We start from the raw sequence: 21,453 nt of genomic DNA, 5'->3' as shown, positions 1-21,453 counted from the left end.
AAACTAGAATATGTTCTGTTGAATTTTGTTTAATAATTTTGAATTGCTGTGAGGTAGATTATAAAGAAAGAAAACACTCAAGTAGAGTACTCACTGTAGTCGACTAAATGTTACATTCAGCTGCTACTGGCATCATAATTAATCTACACTACATGTTGACACAGTTTTTGCTGCTCAAAGGTCTGTGTTGAGTATATATGTAAAATGAAAAAAGTTCTCATTTAGACCAACAATTTAGACAAATTTAATGTCACCATGAAGTTGTCTCACAATCAAACAAACTGACATTTGCATCTCTTTCTTTACCTAGAATAAAACAAGAAGGAACAGTGACCTACACCAAGTACAGTATATAAAAATAAATGACTTTTAAGCCATACATGATTAAAGACTTGACAAATAGGTAGAGACTTTTGATTCTGATAGTATAAAACTACCACAGTTTGCTGAAGTAATCAAACTCCATCACATACTATTTGGCCTTTTAGTATTTTTAACTGTAATATATTACAACCATATAAAATTGCACAAAAGAGCACAGAACATGGTTACAGCAGAGTTAAAATAAGATATACTTAATATTCTTTTTTACAAACAATGATGGAGGAATGTGCCGTCAGCTCCTGGTGCAACTGGAGGTTTGCATATGTAAATGATGGTAATGATGAAAAGCAGTGATGATAAACTGCAGTTTAATGTCACTGCAGGGTCACAACAGTTCAAGCTAACTGCAACACAGCTCTGAGTTTTCTCTTGGATATTCAAATACAATCCAGGCATAATTATAGCCAATAATCATTCAACATCAATCACTACTCACATGATTCACACACTGTGTACATCATTTTCTTTAATGTCACATCTCAAAGTTGAACAGTGAGAAGTCAATACCATAAAGTTGGGGTAGTGGATTTTCTGAGGTTTCTTTTGCTTCCCTTTGCTAAGTATGAACAGTGGCTGTGGATCACATTGTGTGTTGGATCTAACAACACGTCACTATCATAAAACTTGAGCACCAGAATAAAGAAGGGCCATTAGGTCTTCTTGTTGGGGGTTAGGAAACAGCACAGTTTTTATCTTTGTCCTTTGCACCAAGACTGTGAGCTCTGCTCCGCCTCATGCTGCCTCTCAGCCCCCAGTCTCTCTGCACCTCCCTCTCCTCCTCTCCCTCCCTGTCTTTACCCTCCTCAGGCTGCTGTTTTCTGAGCTGTGGGGGCAGAGGTATTGGCTGTCCAAGGAAGTAGCCTTCCTCCTCAGAGTCTGAGGACGAGGAACATGTAGAACAGTCTTCGTGTTTGTAGTGACCCGGCTGGAGGGTCAGTGAGGAGGCGCTGGAGGAGCCCCGGCTGTCCCTTTCTTTCTCGCCTCTCCATTCCAGGGTGTCCAGACGGGGTCGGTCAGGCCGCGAGTGTCTGTATCGCCTCTCTGCGCCCGGATGGAGAGACGGGTCAGAGGGGATACGGCAGCGACTCCACCCTCGCCTCAGACTCCGCTGATGGTAAGAGGATCCATCTGGTTGAAAAAGAAATGCGACAAAAAACTAAATTAATTTGATTTCCAAATTTAAAATGAGTTGATATTTAACTCTCTGAAGGCCGTACTCACCCAGTAGATCCATCTGCGGTGGGATTCCTTTCTGTAGATTTAACCTGCTTCCGAAACCTCCCTCCACCTCATCTTCAGCCTGCTGGTTTTCCTCACCCTCTTGCAGCTTCTCTTCATTCTCCTCTTCATCCTCATCCTCATCCTCATCAACAGAGTAGCTGCTGCTGATTGGTTCTCTGAAGCTGACTCTAGCTGTGCCACTGCGAGTCAGTGGAGGTGGAGAATCTGAGGGTCTGTCCTCTAGTTGGGGGGGGTTTGGTGGGGGTGACTCCCGGGGTATCAAGTCACGAGTCTTGACAGGCAGAGGAGGAGGGAGGATGGATGGGTTATTGGGAGAGAGGTGAGATGAGTCAGGTGAAACCAGGTGTGTCACGTGTGAGTTTTTCTGGGGAGGAAACACTGAGGACAAAAACATCAGAGGACACATATAGTTAGTAATTATAAATATTCAGAACTTAAAGTGTGTGAAGTAGCAGTGACTTATGATACCTTGCAGAACCTGATTCGTCCTTTCCACCCAGTTCCTACAGTCTTTAGCAGTCGAGGTTCCTCTTGAATTAACACCAGATAGTCCAGTATTTTCATTTAGCTCTCCCTTGAACTGAAGACCACTGACTGCAGGTTTGATCCCACGGTCCCCTGGCAATAAACTGTAATGTGGAACGTCACTGGGCCAAGATGGACCTAAGCCATTTCCTAGATGAATGTGAGGAAGAGGTGAATAGGAGCCTCTTGAATGAGGATGACCGCTGGGTGCAGGAGCTCCGTTTTGAACTGGAGCAGTGCAGTGGACGCCTGAGAGAAGCAGAGCAAATAAATGTGTTGTTAGAGCAAAGGGAAAATAAAAGTATATTGTAGTTCACTTGGTATTTTTTGGTTCATTGCTCAACATATATAACATCTGAGTATCACACCCATGTACCACATTCACCTTTGTTTTCCACTGCAGTATGAATGCAGTCTTTTGCAGTTATAGTGATGCCCTCTAGTGGCTTCAATGGAGAACCACACTGTTGCTGCTGCTGTTTCTCTGCTGTCCCGCAGCGTTTATTATGCTGAGGTGGTCTGCTCTGCAGTGCTGAGTCACAGGAGTCTGAGTTATTGGGATCTTCGCCCAGCGAGCAGGGCCTGGAGCAGAAGATGAGCCCCCCTCGAGGGAGGAAGGGACGCCCCAGCAGAGGCAGTTGACAGCGGGCGCAGCAGAAACATGACTCCACGGCGTGCCAGTGCTGACCCTCATATGTCATCTGGCCCTGGTCGATACCTGACAGGACATGATTTTGTGATTACACATATCATTTGTGTCAGCTGCAGAATCGGAAAATATATCTCTGTTATCTCAGTGTGGGTGTACACTCAGTATTTCTTCAATATAATGATCTTATCTGTATTTAATCTCTGTGACTAATTTAAATTAGAGTATGAGCAACTCATTAATTTTAAGAACAATATTGCTGAGAGAAATAATATTTATCTGTGATATTTAATCCCTTTTCAGACATGGAATACTTAACATTGCAGGCTTCCTACAATGAATGACCTCATTAATGTTTTCATAAATTTTCAGAATTTCTCTGCCTATAAGACAAGAAGTTATGTTTGGACTCTCGTCTGTTCACATGCTGCATATGAAGTGCTTTGCTGGTTATTCATAATCTCATGTAGGCAGCGTGCATGAATGAAAATTTTACCAACAAATCAAATATTAATGTGTTATTGTTAGAAGGTTTTATTTAGCCTCTAACACATGCATTTTATTTCTCCCTGTGTGTTTGACCTTCGAGCCTTTACAGTCATCTGACAGCATTCTGTTTGGACTTGTGCTGTGTTGAAAGTTTCACACAAATGTTACAGGCAACTCACTTCATCCAACCTAATAAGATTACTGTCATGACTTTTTATGTAAAAGTGAGTCAGGCACTTAATCAGGCAAGAGACCAACATCCAATTTATGTAACGAGTTGTGTGTCTGAAAGAAGCCCTATTTACATTCATCATTTACTACTGATTAAAATGAAATATCATGTGGTTTCTTAAGAGGAAATGGTAACACTCTAAGTCCCTCTATTTAGCCTTTTGTTTGTATAAGCAGTATACAAACTCTTATTAAATGGTTTACAACAGACCATACTGTAGCTGAAAGCAAATCTTAGTGTTTATTAATGTATTTGTCCTGTGGACACTCAAAACTACACACTGGTGTATAAATAGATCATCAATGACAATATAGTAAAACCTTATTGTAAAAATATATGTCCTCATCTGAGAAGTTACAACTGTAGACAAATTGTACATTAACAAACAATAATAAATATATAAATAAAAATAAAAATATATATAAATATTACTTACACTTAAAATGTCCTTATATCGTCTTACATCTAGATTAAAGTGTGTTACAAACCATTTATTAAATGTTTGCATACTCTTTATAAATGCTAAATAGAGATTGAGATTGAGAATGGCTGCAAGCTGTATTGAAAGGCCCATCAATTCGTGTCTTAAGACTTAATTCAGTACCTATGTGTTCTCCGCAGGTATCGCAGTACTCTGCATACAGGGACTCATAGCAGGAGCAGCAGTACGGTCGACTCTCTCTCATGATGTAACGCTGACCGCCTAGCGCAGCCTCACACTCAAAACAACAGAAATGCTTCATGTGCCAGTATCTTCCTTCTGCCTCTGTACATTCATCTGCTAGAATAATCTAAGATTAAGAGACAACAGTGAAAGACAGACAGAGACAGAGAGGTCAGTCAGCACAGCACAGACGATTTCATGGGTACAGAAATAAACACATTCCAGTTGTAAAAATACTGCAAAATACTGAGGATTTGGGTTAACAAGACAGAAAAAAAAAGATGCCAACGTTGCCCTCCTGTTGCAGGCTTAGCCATCCTCTGGGTCTAAAGAACTCTTGGTCAGTCGTGCCAGATCCATTAGTCAGATAAATCAACTAATCTCTTAAGTCACAGTGAGAGGCCATTCAAAACAAGAAGAGTCTGAGAGAAAAGCTTCAACTAACCCTCTACTGTGCACCAACCAAACGAAATGATGAAATACACCAATAATAAAGCACCTGACAGGGCCTGATGATTAATTCGGGGATAAATTACAGGATCTTTCTTCACAGATTAGCTTGAACAAAAACATTCTCTCTCCTCTTACACAAGCAACTCACAGCGGTTCTCGCTTTTTCTTTTTGAAAATGTTGCGGTTCACAGTAGAGACAGAAGGGAAGCCAGGGGGGAAAAGTATGGGCAAAATGAAGATAAGTATGCCTCTCACACCAGTTTCTTGCTTTGTGACTCGCACTACACTTTTCTTTAAGAGACCTAATGTTAATGAGAGTTTATCAGACAGGTTGGGGATCTTGGTGACTGTCACCTCGTCGCAGGCCTGGCAGCGGGGCTTGAGCCTTTCAGCGTGGTGCCGGCCGCAGTAGATCTGCCCATCCTGGTAGAAGTAGATCAGATCAACCAGCAGCTCACTGCAGGAGGCACACTGGAAACACTGAGGGTGCCAACAGCTGCCGTGTCCGGCCCGACTGGCAAACACCGCTATGTCTCCACCGCAGATCTGTCTGCCACACTGGAAAAATAGATTTGGTTGGGTGGGTGAGGGTGTGGCACAGAGGGAAAGAAAGAAAGCAGATCCTTTAACAAATGGTGAACGCTCAAGGTCGCACTACAGTTTGCCCTGTAATCATTAAATCCCAGTGTGCTGTGTCCCTTAAGCTATGCCTGCACCTACTTGCACCTGAACTTGCTCCAGTCTTATAAAAAGAAATTCTCCTTCTGCCTGCCTCTGATGTATTTTAAGAGGCATTCACATTCAAGCATTAATGTTACATAAGGATCCTGCTGTTTTGACCTGTCTCATGAGGAAATCTATTATAAATAAACATAAAATAAAAATGCTGCTTTACCTGCTGGCATATGGCTCCCATCATAGTTACTGGGAAGAGTCTGACAACGCCTCTGCCCAAGTTTTCTCTTTTCCTCTGCTGACTGAACAGACGCAACTCCTTCTTCTCCTCCTCGTCTAAAGAGTTACAGTACTGTGGCTGCAAGAAACACAGAGAAATTCATGGTGACAAGCGCATTCGAAAATGATTTCTGAACTTTGTTTGGTTCAGTAAAATGGATTATATCTGATGATAATTTAGAACAGGTATGTTGTTTACAGGATAAACCTCTAATAAATTTGAATAAACTACTGCAAATAATATATGAAAGGTAAAAGACAGGACAGCATAACGCAAAATAGGTAGAAACAATTGTAAGACATATGAAGTTTTTGTATGAAGTTTGTTCCTGACATAAAAAAAAAAAGAAAGCTCAGAATCAATAATAATGAGAAGGTTTGCTGTATCGTGATTTAGTAAGCCTACTAGACTGAGGGAGTGTATGTATTTGGCATGTTACAACACTGTTACAGTGCACCAGGAGTGATGCCAAGGACTAGAAAATCTGAAGTCACAGAGATGTTACCTCACTGTCGTGGGCTGGCAGCTGGTGCAGCAGTTGTTTGATTCGGTATCTCTCCCCCGGACTGTTCACATAAGGCACCCTGTCCTCTGGTAAGCAGCTAAAATACTGGTACACCTGTATGAAGAGACAAGTGTGTTCACATAAAGGCATAAATGACAGAATAAAGACAGCAATTTATTCAATTACAGAGCAATTTATTCAACGACCATGCAATTTTTTCAATTGCTGTCATAAATCAAAAAACTGAATATTTTTTCCCCATCATTATCAAATTGTTTGAGTGTCTGTACGGACATGTCTAAGTGAAAGCATGCATTGTGCGTTCTTCTGTTGCATTAATTTATGTCTTGACTCTGTGTCTGCTCTGCATCCTGGCTGTTACCTGTTCGGGCTTGAGCCCAGGTGGGACCCATGCGTATTCCTCGGAGGCGCAGCCCGAGTCGTCGTCGGAGATGGAGTGTCTCTGGAAGTCTGATACCAGCTTCGTCATCATCTTTTCCAGCTGGCCCGGCACAGAGCGCACGGCATGCTCCTCTCGCACACACTTGCAGTGCACACAGATTTTCCTGTGGAGACATGGACAGCGTTGGGCTTCACCCCTGGGGACTTTTTTTTTTGACTGATTTACAGCACAAGCTAAAACTGATCAAATGTCAAATCTTTCAGTGAATACAGTATGACAGGTGGGTTCTCCTGGTGTGTCCGGTACTAAGGTGCAAAACATAGTGTTAATCTTTGAAGATGACTCATCCCCTCTTTTCCTCTGCTATATGGCGTATATTAACACCACAATCACACGGCCACCTCTACAGTTTAACTATACTATTTATGCACACTTTGCGTTGGAGATGGCACGTCTCAAACAAGCACACACACATTCTTGATGTTGACTCAACTAGACTTCCTGCTGCCAACAATTACTAATACAACAGTTGTCACAACAAAGAAACACAATCTCCAGATCACTTAAAACAATCTCAGATGCATTCATGCCCTCATTACACCAACATTTCACCAGATCTGCATCAGGACCAGCACATCCCAAACATTTTCTACCAAACAAGCAGGAAATGAGGTCACTGATATAAGCCTGGCTGCCAATCCCACGGCGGTTAAGAGAGGGAGGTGAAGATGGGAGCAATAATCTCCCTCAGCCTCGTATTACAACCCATCTTGTCCTCTGTCTCCTCGCCACATTCAATCTGCCGGTGGGCGTGCCTACGTGTGGGACCGGTGGAGTCAGAATAAAGTGCCCCCGGGGTGACAGTGAGGTGTGGGTGTCACATATTTGAATGGATGTGACACTATGGCCATATGCAGTGTGCATTGGATGTGTACATCTCTGTTGTGATTGCATAACAGCCTGCCAGCTGGCACTTGTGGCTCAAGTTCACAAGGCACAAAGCTGCTTTATTCCAGCACCCAACCCCCACACAACCAAAAAGCTAGCAGACAAACACACACAACTGCTCGTAAACTGCATGAAAGCTCCTCTTCTAATCGATAGTCTCCTAAAGTCTTTGAAATGTTAGTGACAGCGGGTAATAACTGTGTGTCATGTGAATGCGCTCTTCTCTCTTTACTCAACACAAGTTAATTGTTGATGAGTTGACAAAACAGAGAAAAGAAATGATACTATGTGATCCCAGTATCCCTTCTCAGGCCCAGGACAATAAATCCTTGTAATATGTAAGCTGTCCCAGGTTGGCACCTTGTAAAGCCATGGTCGTCAAGCAGGTTGAACCAATATAAATAATAGTAAACACTGCAACTCAGCTAAGCCTAAACCATGTTGGCACAAATCTGGTCCCAGCTGTATTTGTGTGTGTGTGCGTGCCTTTGAAAGTGTGTGCCTGTGTTAACAAAAAAAAAAAAGGGGGGGGGGGGCTCCACGTACATTCCTATGTAAGTGGGTAGGAGGACACAGTCGGAGACCTGGCATGATGGGACAGATGGCAGATGCACCACGTCTCACCCAGTCTCTAACCCCACCAGTACCACCCCCACCAGCCTCCACATGATAAAAGCGTCTGTAACAAGGATATAATCGCCAGCGGGTGCCAACCCTCACAGCACCCTACAGTAATTGACAGATGACAAAGTGCCAGTTTGGATGGATTTGGGATGAAAGTATGTAGGAGAGGCTCAAATCATGTCTCTTTTTGTGCTGATTGCTTATCAGATATCTTGACATTAAAGCCGAGTTCAAACAAAGCCTGGTGGTTTGTGTACATGCCAAAACATTTAAATATACTTATGCTGCATAAATATAAACCAAAGGGACTCACTACATGAACAAGAGACAAATTGCTGGACACACAAATGTGCAAATCAGCAACTGCAAGCAGCATCCCTATATTAGAGTGTACTATATGGTTTTTAATATGCAGGGGAATCTTTTTCAAAACATACCCATTTCATTTCTCTTTTGATAGTAGGTGGTAATTTAATCATGACTTCACTAAACTTAAAAACAGTACATTTCTGAAGGGTATTCACATTGCAATTTACTGCTTAGCTGAGCCCTGTACTGTTCAATTACTGGAGCCACAAGCCTCTGATGTAATACCACAAGGCTTTGTCCCCCCAGGACACTGACCACATTTGGTACTAATAAGTTGAAAAAATTATTTTTCAAGTTCAAAATTTGATAAAAATAATCAATCAAGTCATCAAATGACTTCAAGCTGTAATGGCAGCTGCCAATTGGGTTTATAATTTTGTAAATGGTAAAATCTAACAATCACCACAGTGCTGATTAGTCAAATAATATACTTAACTATTAATTAAGTATAGTCATTAGTTGCAGGCCTTGTCAATATCAGACCAGGAGTGTGCGAGATATTGCTTGTGAGGAAACACATCAACTAGTGGTTCCCACGTCACTATGGGAAAATATCCATGAGTCTGAGTGAAGGGGTGAAAATAAAAGTGCACAGACAAATGTAATTAATTAAGGAATATTATATTTCTCTACAACATCCGTGCATATCCGAACTGTGCTGTCTAGAAAATTAAAAAACAAGAAATACAAGGTAATTGTACTACACTGAATCCATAACCAGCCATATGTGTTATTAACCAAGAGACACAGCAGATGCTGCTTTGGACAGGAATCCACAATCTGCTGCTAAATTTGCTTTGCTGGACCAAATCATTGTTACTGAGACTGCTGGTACAGCTGCTGCTGCTGCTACTGTTGTTCATGATGTATCTTTTCTTTGTTTGCTGGCTATAGATAGTAGGGATTATTTTCTTCATTTTATTTTATTACTAATGATTATTTTCATTATAGATTTATCAGCAGTCTTTGCAATGTTTAAAAATAGTGAGGAAATGACTGTCACAGTTTATTAAAGCGCACGGTAATGTCTTCAATTTGCTTGTTTTCTCAAACTAACACTTTCAGTTTACTGTCTTTGTCATATAGTAAACATCATCACATTAGAGAAGCTGGAACCAGAGAATGTTTCATATTTTTGCTTGAAAAATCACTGATATGATTAATTGATTATCAAAATGGTTGCCCATTAAATTTTCTGTCCAATGACTAATTGATTACCTCTAATAAATAAAACACTTATAAATAATAAGTTAAATAATTACAACAAAATAATAATGAATTAACCTTTAGATAATAAAGCAGGGGGATAGAGGACATAAAGGGTAGGAAAGTATTTGTCTATGTGAGTTCTGCTCTGTCATGCTGACGGAGTACATTTTCACAGTAAATACTGACACTATATGGAACTGAAATAAACTCATTTGAACTTGTGGAAATCCAACAGCTTTAATTAGCTTTAGCTGTGGGGATTTGAAATCATTTTAATTTTGTTCAACGCAAAGATTAAGGCTTGTTCGCCCCTCCCGATTCCCAAACTGACCTGAGTTTGGCCAGTAATACATTAGCCTTTACTTTCAGATGTGTTTTTTTTCTCTGAATCTTTAAATAAAATAGCATCTCCACAAAGATACCATACAGTTTTTCTTGTAAAGATGCATTATAGGCAGCAAACTGTGTGAACAGGAGGTGAGTAACAACACTACCTGCACATGACGTCATACTCTGCACCTGAAGTCCATACAGATATGTGTGCAAAGCAACATGAAGTCAGACAATCACACACAAGAAGAATTATCTTCTAAACACACACAACAAAAACCTATAGTTTACTTGCACTCCCAACTTAATGACTGTTTGTGTTTCTAGCTCCTCTAATCCTATTAGACAGTAAAATATGATGTCTTCATTACCTGCCGTAATCATGACAAATTAGCCCAGGTTGGCCCGTTGAAGTTGTCCCATCCAGACTTGTCTTCCACTGAAACTATAAAGGTTTGCATCCAATAGGCGCCCACTGCTGCCTGCCTGTCAGCCTGTCTGTCAGTAAGAGCAGGATATTCTATGGCAGCTCCTTTCCATGTGGTAATTTCTTGGTCTGAGCGGCTCTTTTCAATGTCGCTGCCACCCCCATCTCCCACCCTCCTCCGTGCTGATAGTGGGCTCAAACAAAAGGCGTCACTGAACAGAACCATACACAATATACAAACACAGCTCTCAAGGTACACACATGCTCATGTAATTCTTAAATAAGATAAGCTAAAGTACACACACAGTGGACATTTCTTTTACCCATTTCAATTACGCCCGACAATTTACTCACTCTGCCTTTGAAGATATGAAACATCAGAGTCCAAGCGACAATCATGAAGAGTAAACTCACAGTGTCTTTTCTCCTCTGGCCAGACTGCTCTGACTGATTCATAACAGATGGACGATTGTTGCTTTGATGCAGTTATTAATCATAGAAATAAGTGGAGCAGATTTGGAGCCTGTGAGCAATGCTGTGCTGTGAAGGATTTGTCATATTATGTGATCAAGATGGCCATGCATGACAACAAAGTGTCTCTGGTGAAATATCAAGCAGACAGCATGATTTTCAGTCTTACTGAAGTCACGACACATCTCTGAAATCATTCTAGCTCATCTGACTTTGGTCAGTCACTGAGGATGAATGTCAGTATGTGTCTGTTGGAGATGACGCAGTATGCTTCGATCCTTCATTATTCACGTATCTTTCTTTTATTAATATTTCTTTTTTTTCCAAGTTGCTTTATCCAACTCCAGGATCAGAGCAAGTAATGCTACTTTGTTGCGATAGCCACATTGTAGAGCTGCAATAAAGAGTTAATTTATTAGTCAATCGACGAAAAAATAAAAAGCAACCTTTTCTCTGTTTGTTTTGAAATGTTGGCCAGATAAAACAAGTAATCTCAATGTCACCTTCACTTTTTTCATTGTTCTCTTTCACATTTTACTGACAAGACGATAATCAGCAGATTAATTGATAAAAAAAACTATTGTTAGTTAACTAACAATAGCCCTACCACAATGCAATTCTTAAACAGCTAACTTTGAAACAAACAGAGTTTGTGTAGAAAGTGTAGCAGCCATAAAATAATCCTCTGCATTAAATGTGTGCCGCTGGTGTGATAATCTATAACTGAAGCTGACTTCAGTGGGGTATAGTGAACCCTCTTTAGATCTGGTTCTAAGAAACAGATGGGCCTTGTCCTATAACTCTCTGCCACTAATTAGTGACTGAGTAATTGCCACATGGCCACCCAGACTAATAGTGATGGCGACTTTGAACACTTTTGAAGCGTGGCGGGGACCTGTGGGTCAGAAGTAACTCAATTCACTCGCTGCTGGGCAGCGGAAGCACCATCTGCCCCCCACCTCAGTTTAAGCTCTGTCTCAGAAAGCTCAGGATGAAGATGGATCACTTCCCTCTCAGCGAGCATCAGCAGCTGAGCCTGTGGTCACTTGGCTGATTTTCTCCATCACGGAAGGTGTGACTCTAAATTGGTTATTAAGGAAGATGCAATTAGCACCAGACTCTGGGGTCTTAAGAACTGACCCCCATAAATCTCAATCATTTAATCACTTTCATGTTCTTCATTCTCCTGCATCAGCTAAGACTTGAAATGTCTTGACAAGACATTTCCATTTGTCACCTCACCTAAAAGCCATTTCTGATTTGTCCTTCAGCCAAACACATAACTGAGCAGCTTCAATACTAAGCTTCAATGTTAATACTACACTGATTAAACATACTGTATACAGATCGATGTGTACAGGGGCCACACTTGCACCCAAGTGTGGCTGTAGGTAAAGCACCGCACACATGTTTTAGATTACATCCTAACTTCTACGCTTTTGTCTTGACTTGAATAGAAGGAACAGAACTGAACAAGCTAAAAGATACAATTACAGTCTTTTGGTTACATGAAGTACGCATTCCTGTGCCTGTTGTTTTATTCTCTCCACCACCAAGCCACGGTTGCCCTCAGCCATGCCCATCTGGAATTGTGAATAGAGAATTTGTAACCAGGAATAAATTTCCTCTCTTCTTCATTCATTTAGCTGTGTGGTAAACCTGGTGATTGTTCTCTACAGCCTTAAAGTCTGGAACGTCGAAACACAACACAGTGTATCGACTCTTCGCTTCCTCTACATTCATATCTAATCAGGTGTAATTTTCTATACTTTAGTGTTACATAACACTTTGACATAACAATGTGTAGAACTAAAACTTCCATTTTCTGTTATTTTCTACACTAAACCATAATGAAATACGACAGTCACATCTGAAAAACAAAAGCCGCAGTGAAATGGAGAAAGGGGGAGACAGCGAGGCAAACGGAGGGAGGTATGAAGTGGTCCAGAGGGTTACTATCACAGCAGTAAAGCCTAATCTTATTAACGTGATTGACAGGATTAGACTAACCAAGAGACCCAACCAGCTGGATATACACTAAAGGAATAGAAAAGACAGAGAAAAGAAAAGGGGGCTCAAATAAAAGCCTGTGAGAACTGTGAACCCGCTTAAGAGAAGAAAATAAATTGTTGTTCAGGAGGTCCTTTGATAATGGTTAACAACTCCTGAACAAATAGGTGTAAGAGGTTCATAGGCTGACATTTCAAGTGGCTTGTGCCAGAGTTTAAAAAGCAGGAATTACAGGAATTGAAAGCCCCTTTGTTGCAAAGACTCCTGCCGTTACAAAAACTCTCTAAACACTCAAAAACACAATACAGACATCGTACGAAACACTTATTTTTCTGCTGAGTAGCAAATCTCATTTGATTTGCACAAAAGAAAATGAACTGTAATATCAAGCACACAATGCTTTTCACCTTAAAAGTCCCTCCTGACCACAGACCATATGGTCCTGTTTTTAGTATAATAAATGACAAATGCTACAATGACATAGATCTTAGTTTAAATCGCTGGAGCTCAGACATACAGCAACATGTTGCAGGGTAACTATTGGTAATCCTGCTGCCCTGTAGTGCTTCTGTTGTCCCATGAAGATGATGTCAACTCAAACTAAATGCAGATGCTGCTGTTGTGGATGTCAGGGCTTAATGGCACTCATGACTCTATAGCCCTGATTCTTTACCACCACAGAGTCAGTAGGATTGATCGGCTCCCTGAGTATCATGTGGTGCCCTGACTGGGTCATGTTTGTTGTCTTTTAATGTATATCTGCACTCATCGTGTACACAGGTCACAGTTAAGCTGATTTCCTTTGGTAGTAAAGTTGCTGTCCTTCCTAAGAGATGTGCAAATACACACAGACATACAGTTTAACTCCTGAACTACCAATGCCTACATATGCTGACTTCACTTTTAAGTACCCAGAAATCTAGTGAATAAATCAGAAACAAATTTAGTCCTTGCTGATAGCCACACACTCTATAAGTCAGCGTGATAGATTGACTGGCATTCTGTTCCACTTTCTCCCAACATAGCTGAGACATCTTTGGTAGAATTTACCTCCTGTTTGTCTGCTGCCCAGACGTTAACTGGCCCCATGTTATCAGAAACACACTAAATGCAATTGCTGGTGTGTAAAAGAAAATTAAAACTCCCCCAAGAGAATGTGTTTTTGTGAGTCTACACATTGCAGTTGTTTATCTGTACACACAGCAGGAGTTCCTGTACATAAAATGCCGTAAAAATAGTTGCAGTTTTCTTTTTCTGTGAAATACTTTTTTGAAGTTAAATTGGCAGGTATTTTTGAGGATTACCCAGCCTCAGAAAAGCTGATATCAGACAATGGTTTTAAGCAGCTAATTCTTAACAATGGCTGCACAGAATCCAAAAAGCAGCAGGAGAGACTGAGACTGTACCAAAGGTGAAAACAGAGTACAAGAAAAACATTTCCTGCAAAGGTAACAGGCAGTGCTGGTAATGTTTAAGAGTCCTACAGTTCATACCTCCAGCCATGGACACGGAAGCCGGGGCACTGGTCTCCACAGCGCATACAGGGCTGGCCTCTGTCTGGGTCCTCTTCCTCCTGCTGAAAACAAAACAAAAACTCACTTCAGCCCAAATCATGGAGTACAATGGAGTATCATATCCTTTGACACAAGACCATCAAGTTAAAAGATATATTCACATACAGTGATTGTTACACATGGTCGTAGAAACATCAACATCATACTGAGTGGGTGAGTGTTGTTTCCACTTAAGCCACAAGCAGAATGCACTTAGAGACAATCGCTTCAGCCTTTAGTTTAGCAGCGTTTGGGGTGGATTATGGGTTGTCTATATATGACTTAATGACGTCACGTGTAGAGTCACTTTATGAATATCCCTACATTACATCAAAACCATAAATTACCATTATACAGAATGTATTCTTGAACTGGAAGAGATATAAACAGTTAGGAATAATATGCATGTGTAACATCTGTATAGATAAGTCGTATTTGACACAGCTTGTGACTGGCATGTAAAATTCACCACTGGTGGTTAGTCTGAATACACTTCTGTGCCCAAACATTTTCATGCTTATACATGACATGATTTTTGCTGCTGGATTCTGGCTTGACACCAAACACTGCAGCTCCTGTTGAGCGTGTAAAGTCACTAATTAATGGGGTAAAAGAATGAGAACTACATTTTGCAGTGGGTGTTAATCTTGACATAAGTAGCCCCTTGGTAAACTTGTTTGTTTGAGACCTGTCCTCACATTGAACTACACAATTAGATTCAACTGTGAATCTGAGTGCTGCTGTACTGAGTGTTTTGAATTGATAGTGGAGGGATATATAGCACATGGAGCAAAATCACAGAAATGCCTTTTGCCAAAAGTGCTGAGCAGTGCATCTGACAAAGCCAACAGCAACTGAACAGCTTTGCACTAAACCAGCTACCTCATATTTCGCTTCTATTCCTGCAGCATAGTGCGTGTCTATGTGTGTGTGCAGACCGTACACTGCAGACACAGGCCTCTTTTTAGAGATGAGAGGAAGGAAGCAGACACAGGATGAGAGCTGCACCCTTTCCCTCTCCATGCAGTCTCTACTTTCCTTTTCTTTAGCGCCTTAACTCTACTGTACCTCTCCTGTCTTTTGTGTGAAGAGCTCATCTGTGATTGGGAATTTTATCTTCTTTGTTGATTATTAGCTCTTTCCAGATTGGTTAAGCGCCGTGTTTTTTCCCCCCTCTCATGGGACCCTGACGCTATTGTTTTCCACTCCACTACTCGGAGAAGGACAAAGTATGTGCCTCATCTGTTCTATACTTAAAAAAAGCAAGATAAATGTAGAAAACTGAACTTAAAACTTACTTTTAAACATAAAAACAATACTTGCTTTTCACCTCAAACACATGAACGAATTTCACCATGCATAATACTCACATGCGCACAGAAGCTAACAGAGTTTAATTAGGAAAGCAATAAAATTCAGATATGTGATACAAGGTACCTGTGCATACCTGCTCAGCAGTGTTTTGATCTTTCTTTTTCCAACCACACACACAGCTGCCCTAACCACTAAAACATCAGTAATCATGTCAAGCCTGATTTCCTATGCAGACTTTATTAGTAACATTTTCACACAGTGCAATATATTGCTTTGATTAGGGCAACACTGGGTTTGCTTTGCTTATCTTGCTGATATCTGTGGGTTGTAAGGGCTGTTGCATGGGTTTTAAGTGCTTTACTAATGCACTGAGAGACGACAGATAGATGAACTGGGAGCTATTAGTAGTTTGCTTTCATGCGCTTTTGAACAATTACTTTTTATGTGTTTTTTCACTTAGAAATTATTCTGTTTGAGAAGTTTTATAAATGCTTACAGGGCGGAGATGTATGATTATGTGCACTGATAACTACATCCAGTTTCATAGGAACATGAACTAGTTAGTCCAGAATTGTTCCACGTGTCAGCGAACAATAATTTACATGCCATTTTTAATGCCTCATAGTGTGCGACACAAGGCAACACACACACACACACACACACACACACACACACACACACACACACACACAAACACAGGGATCTGACCTGCACCATGCAGCCTTATTAATCAACACTCTGATTGTTGTTAACAGAGCCAGGTATGAAAGGTGACAAGATGGGCTAAATGAAGCGTACAGGTGATTTCTGGGTGACTGAACCTTTCAGCTGTTATTTCCTTAGAAAGGAGCTCCTGAACTGTCACACACTGACATGGTGACTGGGCCTGGCAGACACACACACGTGGTGCACAGCTACACTCCTAAATATTACATTTATTATTAAAGTTACAGAGAGTGAAAGTAAATAGCTGCAGGATAAAAACACTTTGGGAAACTGTAGCCGACCTGAGACAACTACACTTCAGGATACTAGGGTGTTACTGACTCTCCATTCATAGAGGGAAGAAATGAAATGACACTTTATATGTTCATGTTTGCACTGACATTTGTCTCCACTCGTGTACTCTTTGACCTGTTTATTTAAGTGAAGCCTAGTTCATGTGCCAGTGCACAACATTTCAGAGCAGATCACAAACAAGTCATTATAACCGGACAATTTTAGGGAGTGGGAACAGTATTAACTTCTTTTCTTCATAACTTATTTATGATCATTTATGAACAGAAAAAATTTCAGAAAATTATGATTTCATTGTCCCTTTTTCATTTGGAAAGAGATACCATGGTGGCTTATGTTGAAGGCTCTTTGCCTCTGAACTTGGAGGCGCTCTTTGAGAGCCCACCTCTGTCTGTCTAGGATTATTTCGTGACTGGAAACAAAGACGTCCTTCTGAGTGTAATATTATTTGTCTGATGTAAAATGACAAATGCTGTGTCTCTGTTTTCTGCTTGATTGTTTTCAGAGCTCTAGGAGGTTGCTGAGATGGAGGTCTGCCTACATTAGATTAAGCTCAGCATGATGATCTGGTTTGGAATAATGATCTGGTTTTGGTCTGTTTACACTTGTAGTTTGATGATGCTTCCATAATCTCCACAAGACCACAAACAACTAACCACCAACTAAACCAGCAAGATTTTCACTCACTCGAGGACAGATAGCAATTAAGAGTTAAGGTACAATTGTGACATAATGAACAATGAAGGATTAGGCATCCTGAGAAAAGCCTTAAATTTATTTGAAATAGTCCTGTATTGTGCTAAAAGACAACATGGGACCACCACAGACAGTTTTCACAATATTCAATATAAGTTTGACAACGTCAAACTCTGTCCATTAAGGCTAATTTTACTTATGAAAAAATAAAGATATGATCTTATCTAATCTGTCAACTCGGTTCTAATTAAAACTGAATGTTTATAAAGTCAAACATTGTGAGATGGAAACAACATAAACTGAGAGGGCTTTCATCACCATCCTGGGTCCTCACAGCTGTTGTTTTCTCCTAGTTAAATTCAAAGGTTAATATAAATGTGTAGAAACCTTTAATTTACTTCTGTGTTGTGACTGTGTTTTGGTGAAAAAATAAAAGGACCACCTTTCAGCCTTGAACATTACCAGCTTCCAGTTAGTTTTACATTTCCTTGAATGTTTCCTTATCATGATAGCAGTGTCCTACATGTCAAGGCTACACAGACACTTGAGGGTTTCATGTGTGTTTCCTTTCAGTTTTCCACAAAAAGATAATGTGTCAAGTTTGTGACCCAACAATGAGGTTTGCCTGTTGTACTGCGCATGAAGGATGTGATGGGAGTGGTGGTAGGAAGTTTCTTCTAAACTAAGTGTGCTAAGTTCACATGAGCTCTCATGCTCACACTTAGACCAGCGTCAGACTCTTCATATCAGCTACTTTTTACCAAGTGTGTTTAATCACATGGTGCTGCCTCGGTTTGCTTGAGCTCTCTGTTGCTACCAAGTAACCGTGTAACCGTGTAACCAGGTAATGGACGTGCTGAGAGCCTGCCAGCTCTGTTATCTTACATCAGAAGGCAATCACATTGGCTCAGCTGATTACTTGCAATAATATGACAGAATGAAAAAGTAATACACACTTCATTAGGCCCCTATTAAGATAGTGGTACTCCTCAGGTAGGAGAAAAGCACTCACAACTACCCACCCTCACTACCCAAATAAAAGAAATGGCTCAGTGTCATTAAGGTTTTGCTCCTCTCCTCAATGTTGTGGTGTGGGAGGGGTTAAACATTAACTGGAGAGGTCAGTGGTCAGGGGCCTTTGCTGCCTCGGCATGCCGAGCAGATGCATTTCTTATAGTAAATTTGTAGAGACTTTTTTCCAGAGCAGTAGACATATTCATTTGTTATAGAAGGAAAAAACACAGGTGTTACTAATAACATTAACAATGGCTCCGTTCCATGACAGTGTGAGTGTGAGCCGGCATGCACATTACCAGGACCCTGAAACTGAAGCAGCTGAACTGAGTTCACCCATCAATTAACTTTATTATTTACACCTGTGCTTTTCCTACTGTGACATGTGAAAATGTCTTCAAACAAAAAGGACTATTGCTAGATATTCAGCAAGTCACTATCTAAAAGGTATTCATTGCTAAAAAACAATAACCAAACTTGATATTCATCCAGACGCAGCAGACAGCTCAGAACACTGGCTACAACACATATTCCAGGTTAAGTGGACATTGTCATGAAACAAAAACTTCTAAGACACAAAACAATCACAAAATTATTGTACAAAGAATGCATAAAGTTTGGTCATGCTATATTTTGACTGCATGTTTCTGTTATGGGATCTGGCTGTACATCCACCTTATCAATCACTGTGAAACAAATGTTTCAACACCTTGAGTCCACCATATTTTGGCTCTATACCTCTCACATACCAACATCAATAAGAAATTACTCTGCCTCCTATTAATCTACTAGCTGAAACAGTCAGAGATTAGTTGATCAACAGAAAATAAACAGTAATTACTTTTGATTAAGTTACTTAATCTTATTGATGTTTTATAAACTACACAATGAATTGATTATCAATTTGCCTTCTAGTAATGTTCTTTTCTATTTTATTTAGTACTATTACATTGTGTCTTTATTTGCTTTATCATTTATTGTGGAGCACTTTATGACATTTGATCTATAGGTGCTCTATAAATAAACTTTACTTACTTAATGGAAGAAATTGTGAGTTACATCCCTATAATTTACAAATAATTGTATGTTTGTTTAAAGTTTTTAAGATACACTTTGCTCTGCTAAATATTTTTGTTGCAAAAACATTCATAATTCACTTTTTTCTAGTGCTGATGTAGTGTGTTGCTGTGTGTAGAGAGTTGCATTAAATATTCATGGGTTCATTAATACTTGAGTGTAGTTATTGTATGTATAAGGTGGGACCAGGTGTCCTCAGTGTTTAAATAATGTTAAAGCACTTACCCAAAGGATATATTGCAGGTAAATTACAAGCTCTCGATTAAATACCAACAATTCTGTGTACAAACTCACTAAAAGAGTTAAGCCAAGTTAAGAAACATGGTTTGCCATTATATTATATTATATCAAGTTCACTTTGTATGTGAATTGTACTCAAAGTAGTGTGGTATAATTATAGTTGGATTAACAGTCACTGTCTGGATATATTCCAAGTGTGCTGCAGAGCCAGATGTTTCATGGCCACAGCTGTTAGCCTGGTCTGAAAACAAGCTTCATTTGGTCTGTAACCTGATCATATCGGCTGTGTTTTGGGCAAAACTCCAACTGGAACACAATTTAACACAGCATTAATTGTTGTTATGACGAAAACCTGACAAAGGTAATAAACATTTTCAAGTTACAGCTACTACATCCCAACCTGCTCAGGTAAGAGATCTATGACGTAGTCTGACCCCTCCTGACTATTACCTGGGGCGCCCGAAATGACTCAAGAAACAAAGAATGCAGGGCTTTCTGGTACTCCCTGTTATAAAATAACTTAACATACGTACTATCTTCAGTATAGGAAAGGAGTGGGACGCTTTATACAAAAAACAATTCACCGACACAAACGCCAGGTGAAGGTGGGACAAAGTTCCGCTCGGGCTGTTTTCTGTGTTGGACTTCAATACCCTACAAGTTCATTTCAAGCCTACTACTGAAGAGAAGCAGAAAACGGCCTCAATACCGTAAAAATAACCATTCGGTTTGTTTCGTGCTAAAATAAGACAGTATGAGAATTTATCCAAAACGTTTACTGAGTTGTGAAAGTCATTAAGAAATAAATGTGTGGCGAAAAATAAAGACACCTACCGAGCGGTTCGACCGTCGCTTTTTAGACCCACGCAGGAACATGATGTCGTTTGGACGTTAAAAACACAGTTTCCAGGTGAAGAAACGGAGGGAAAGAAAACAGAATTCAGGATATTTAAAGTAACACAGACTGAGTTAAACTACATGATGTTCCCTTCACACTGTCCCGCACTCCTCATTCCGCTTTAGCTAACTACTTTGGCAACTTAACCGACAAGCTACTTTAACTGAAAAATGTGACTTCCGGCTAAGCTTTCAAATTAAAACACTTATTAATCCCCATGTATGACATTTTTTCAGCATTGGCAAAACTAAAGCCAAATTAAGAAATAAATGTTAAGTAAATACACATAACACCACTTTATTAGGCAACATATTCACAAACAAACTCTTTTGAGTCAAACTGAAACAGTTTCCACTTTTATCTTGAAGGTGCGGTCGCTTACAGCCATCCTGACAGGACCTATGTAACTTGACGAAGCTTCAACTTTACCTCCTGTCCCAGACTTGAACACAAGCAGCAAACTGACCCAAAGTTATGGATTTTACTTCACCTTGGCTACAAGGAAGTTTACCGCCTACACACAAAACCCTCTCAATTGACTGCTTTATAAATCTGACCTACATATTTTGATTCATACCAAAATTAGTCTTTATATATCCATATGCAGAGTCTGGTTCATCGTGGAAACATTGAGCATGGGAGGAGTCGGCGACGGTAGTTTTTTTAAACTTATGAATAAATAGATAATAAATAAATGAATAAGTAAACAGGTTGACAAGGGAACAAAGCAATACAAATTTGTTTGGGAGAGAGTT

The 21,453-nt window shown here is 40.2% G+C and overlaps 1 protein-coding gene across 1 annotated transcript; it reads right to left on the bottom strand.

The window, feature by feature from the left end:
• Positions 1 to 220: 220 nt before the first annotated feature.
• Positions 221 to 20,844, bottom strand: prickle3 (prickle homolog 3). The gene is made up of 11 exons (XM_023405154.2): positions 20,635 to 20,844; positions 14,383 to 14,465; positions 6,481 to 6,664; positions 6,099 to 6,212; positions 5,534 to 5,671; positions 4,993 to 5,196; positions 4,126 to 4,312; positions 2,537 to 2,869; positions 2,095 to 2,400; positions 1,606 to 2,004; positions 221 to 1,512 (listed from the first exon to the last, which is right to left on the bottom strand). The coding sequence occupies exons 1-11, from the start codon at positions 20,674 to 20,676 to the stop codon at positions 1,055 to 1,057; spliced, it is 2,448 nt and encodes an 815-aa protein (XP_023260922.1). The 5' UTR covers positions 20,677 to 20,844; the 3' UTR covers positions 221 to 1,054.
• Positions 20,845 to 21,453: the final 609 nt, after the last annotated feature.

Source organism: Seriola lalandi, unplaced genomic scaffold, assembly GCF_002814215.2.
Source record: "Seriola lalandi dorsalis isolate HSWRI2012SDOR001 ecotype SW California unplaced genomic scaffold, Sedor1 jcf7180002054262, whole genome shotgun sequence".
Taxonomy (NCBI): domain Eukaryota; kingdom Metazoa; phylum Chordata; class Actinopteri; order Carangiformes; family Carangidae; genus Seriola; species Seriola lalandi.
Note: the sequence above shows the minus strand (reverse complement) of the source record. Positions and strands in the feature narration are given on the sequence as shown.

Coding starts and splice junctions, on each gene's coding strand:
- prickle3 (XM_023405154.2), bottom strand. CDS start 20,676: ATGTTCCTGCGTGGGTCTAAAAAGCGACGGTCGAACCGCTCG. Junction 6,213..6,480: donor CTGGGCTCAAGCCCGAACAG/GTAACAGCCAGG, acceptor CTCTTCATACAG/GTGTACCAGTATTTTAGCTG. Junction 2,870..4,125: donor TACCTGCGGAGAACACATAG/GTACTGAATTAA, acceptor ATGTCCTGTCAG/GTATCGACCAGGGCCAGATG.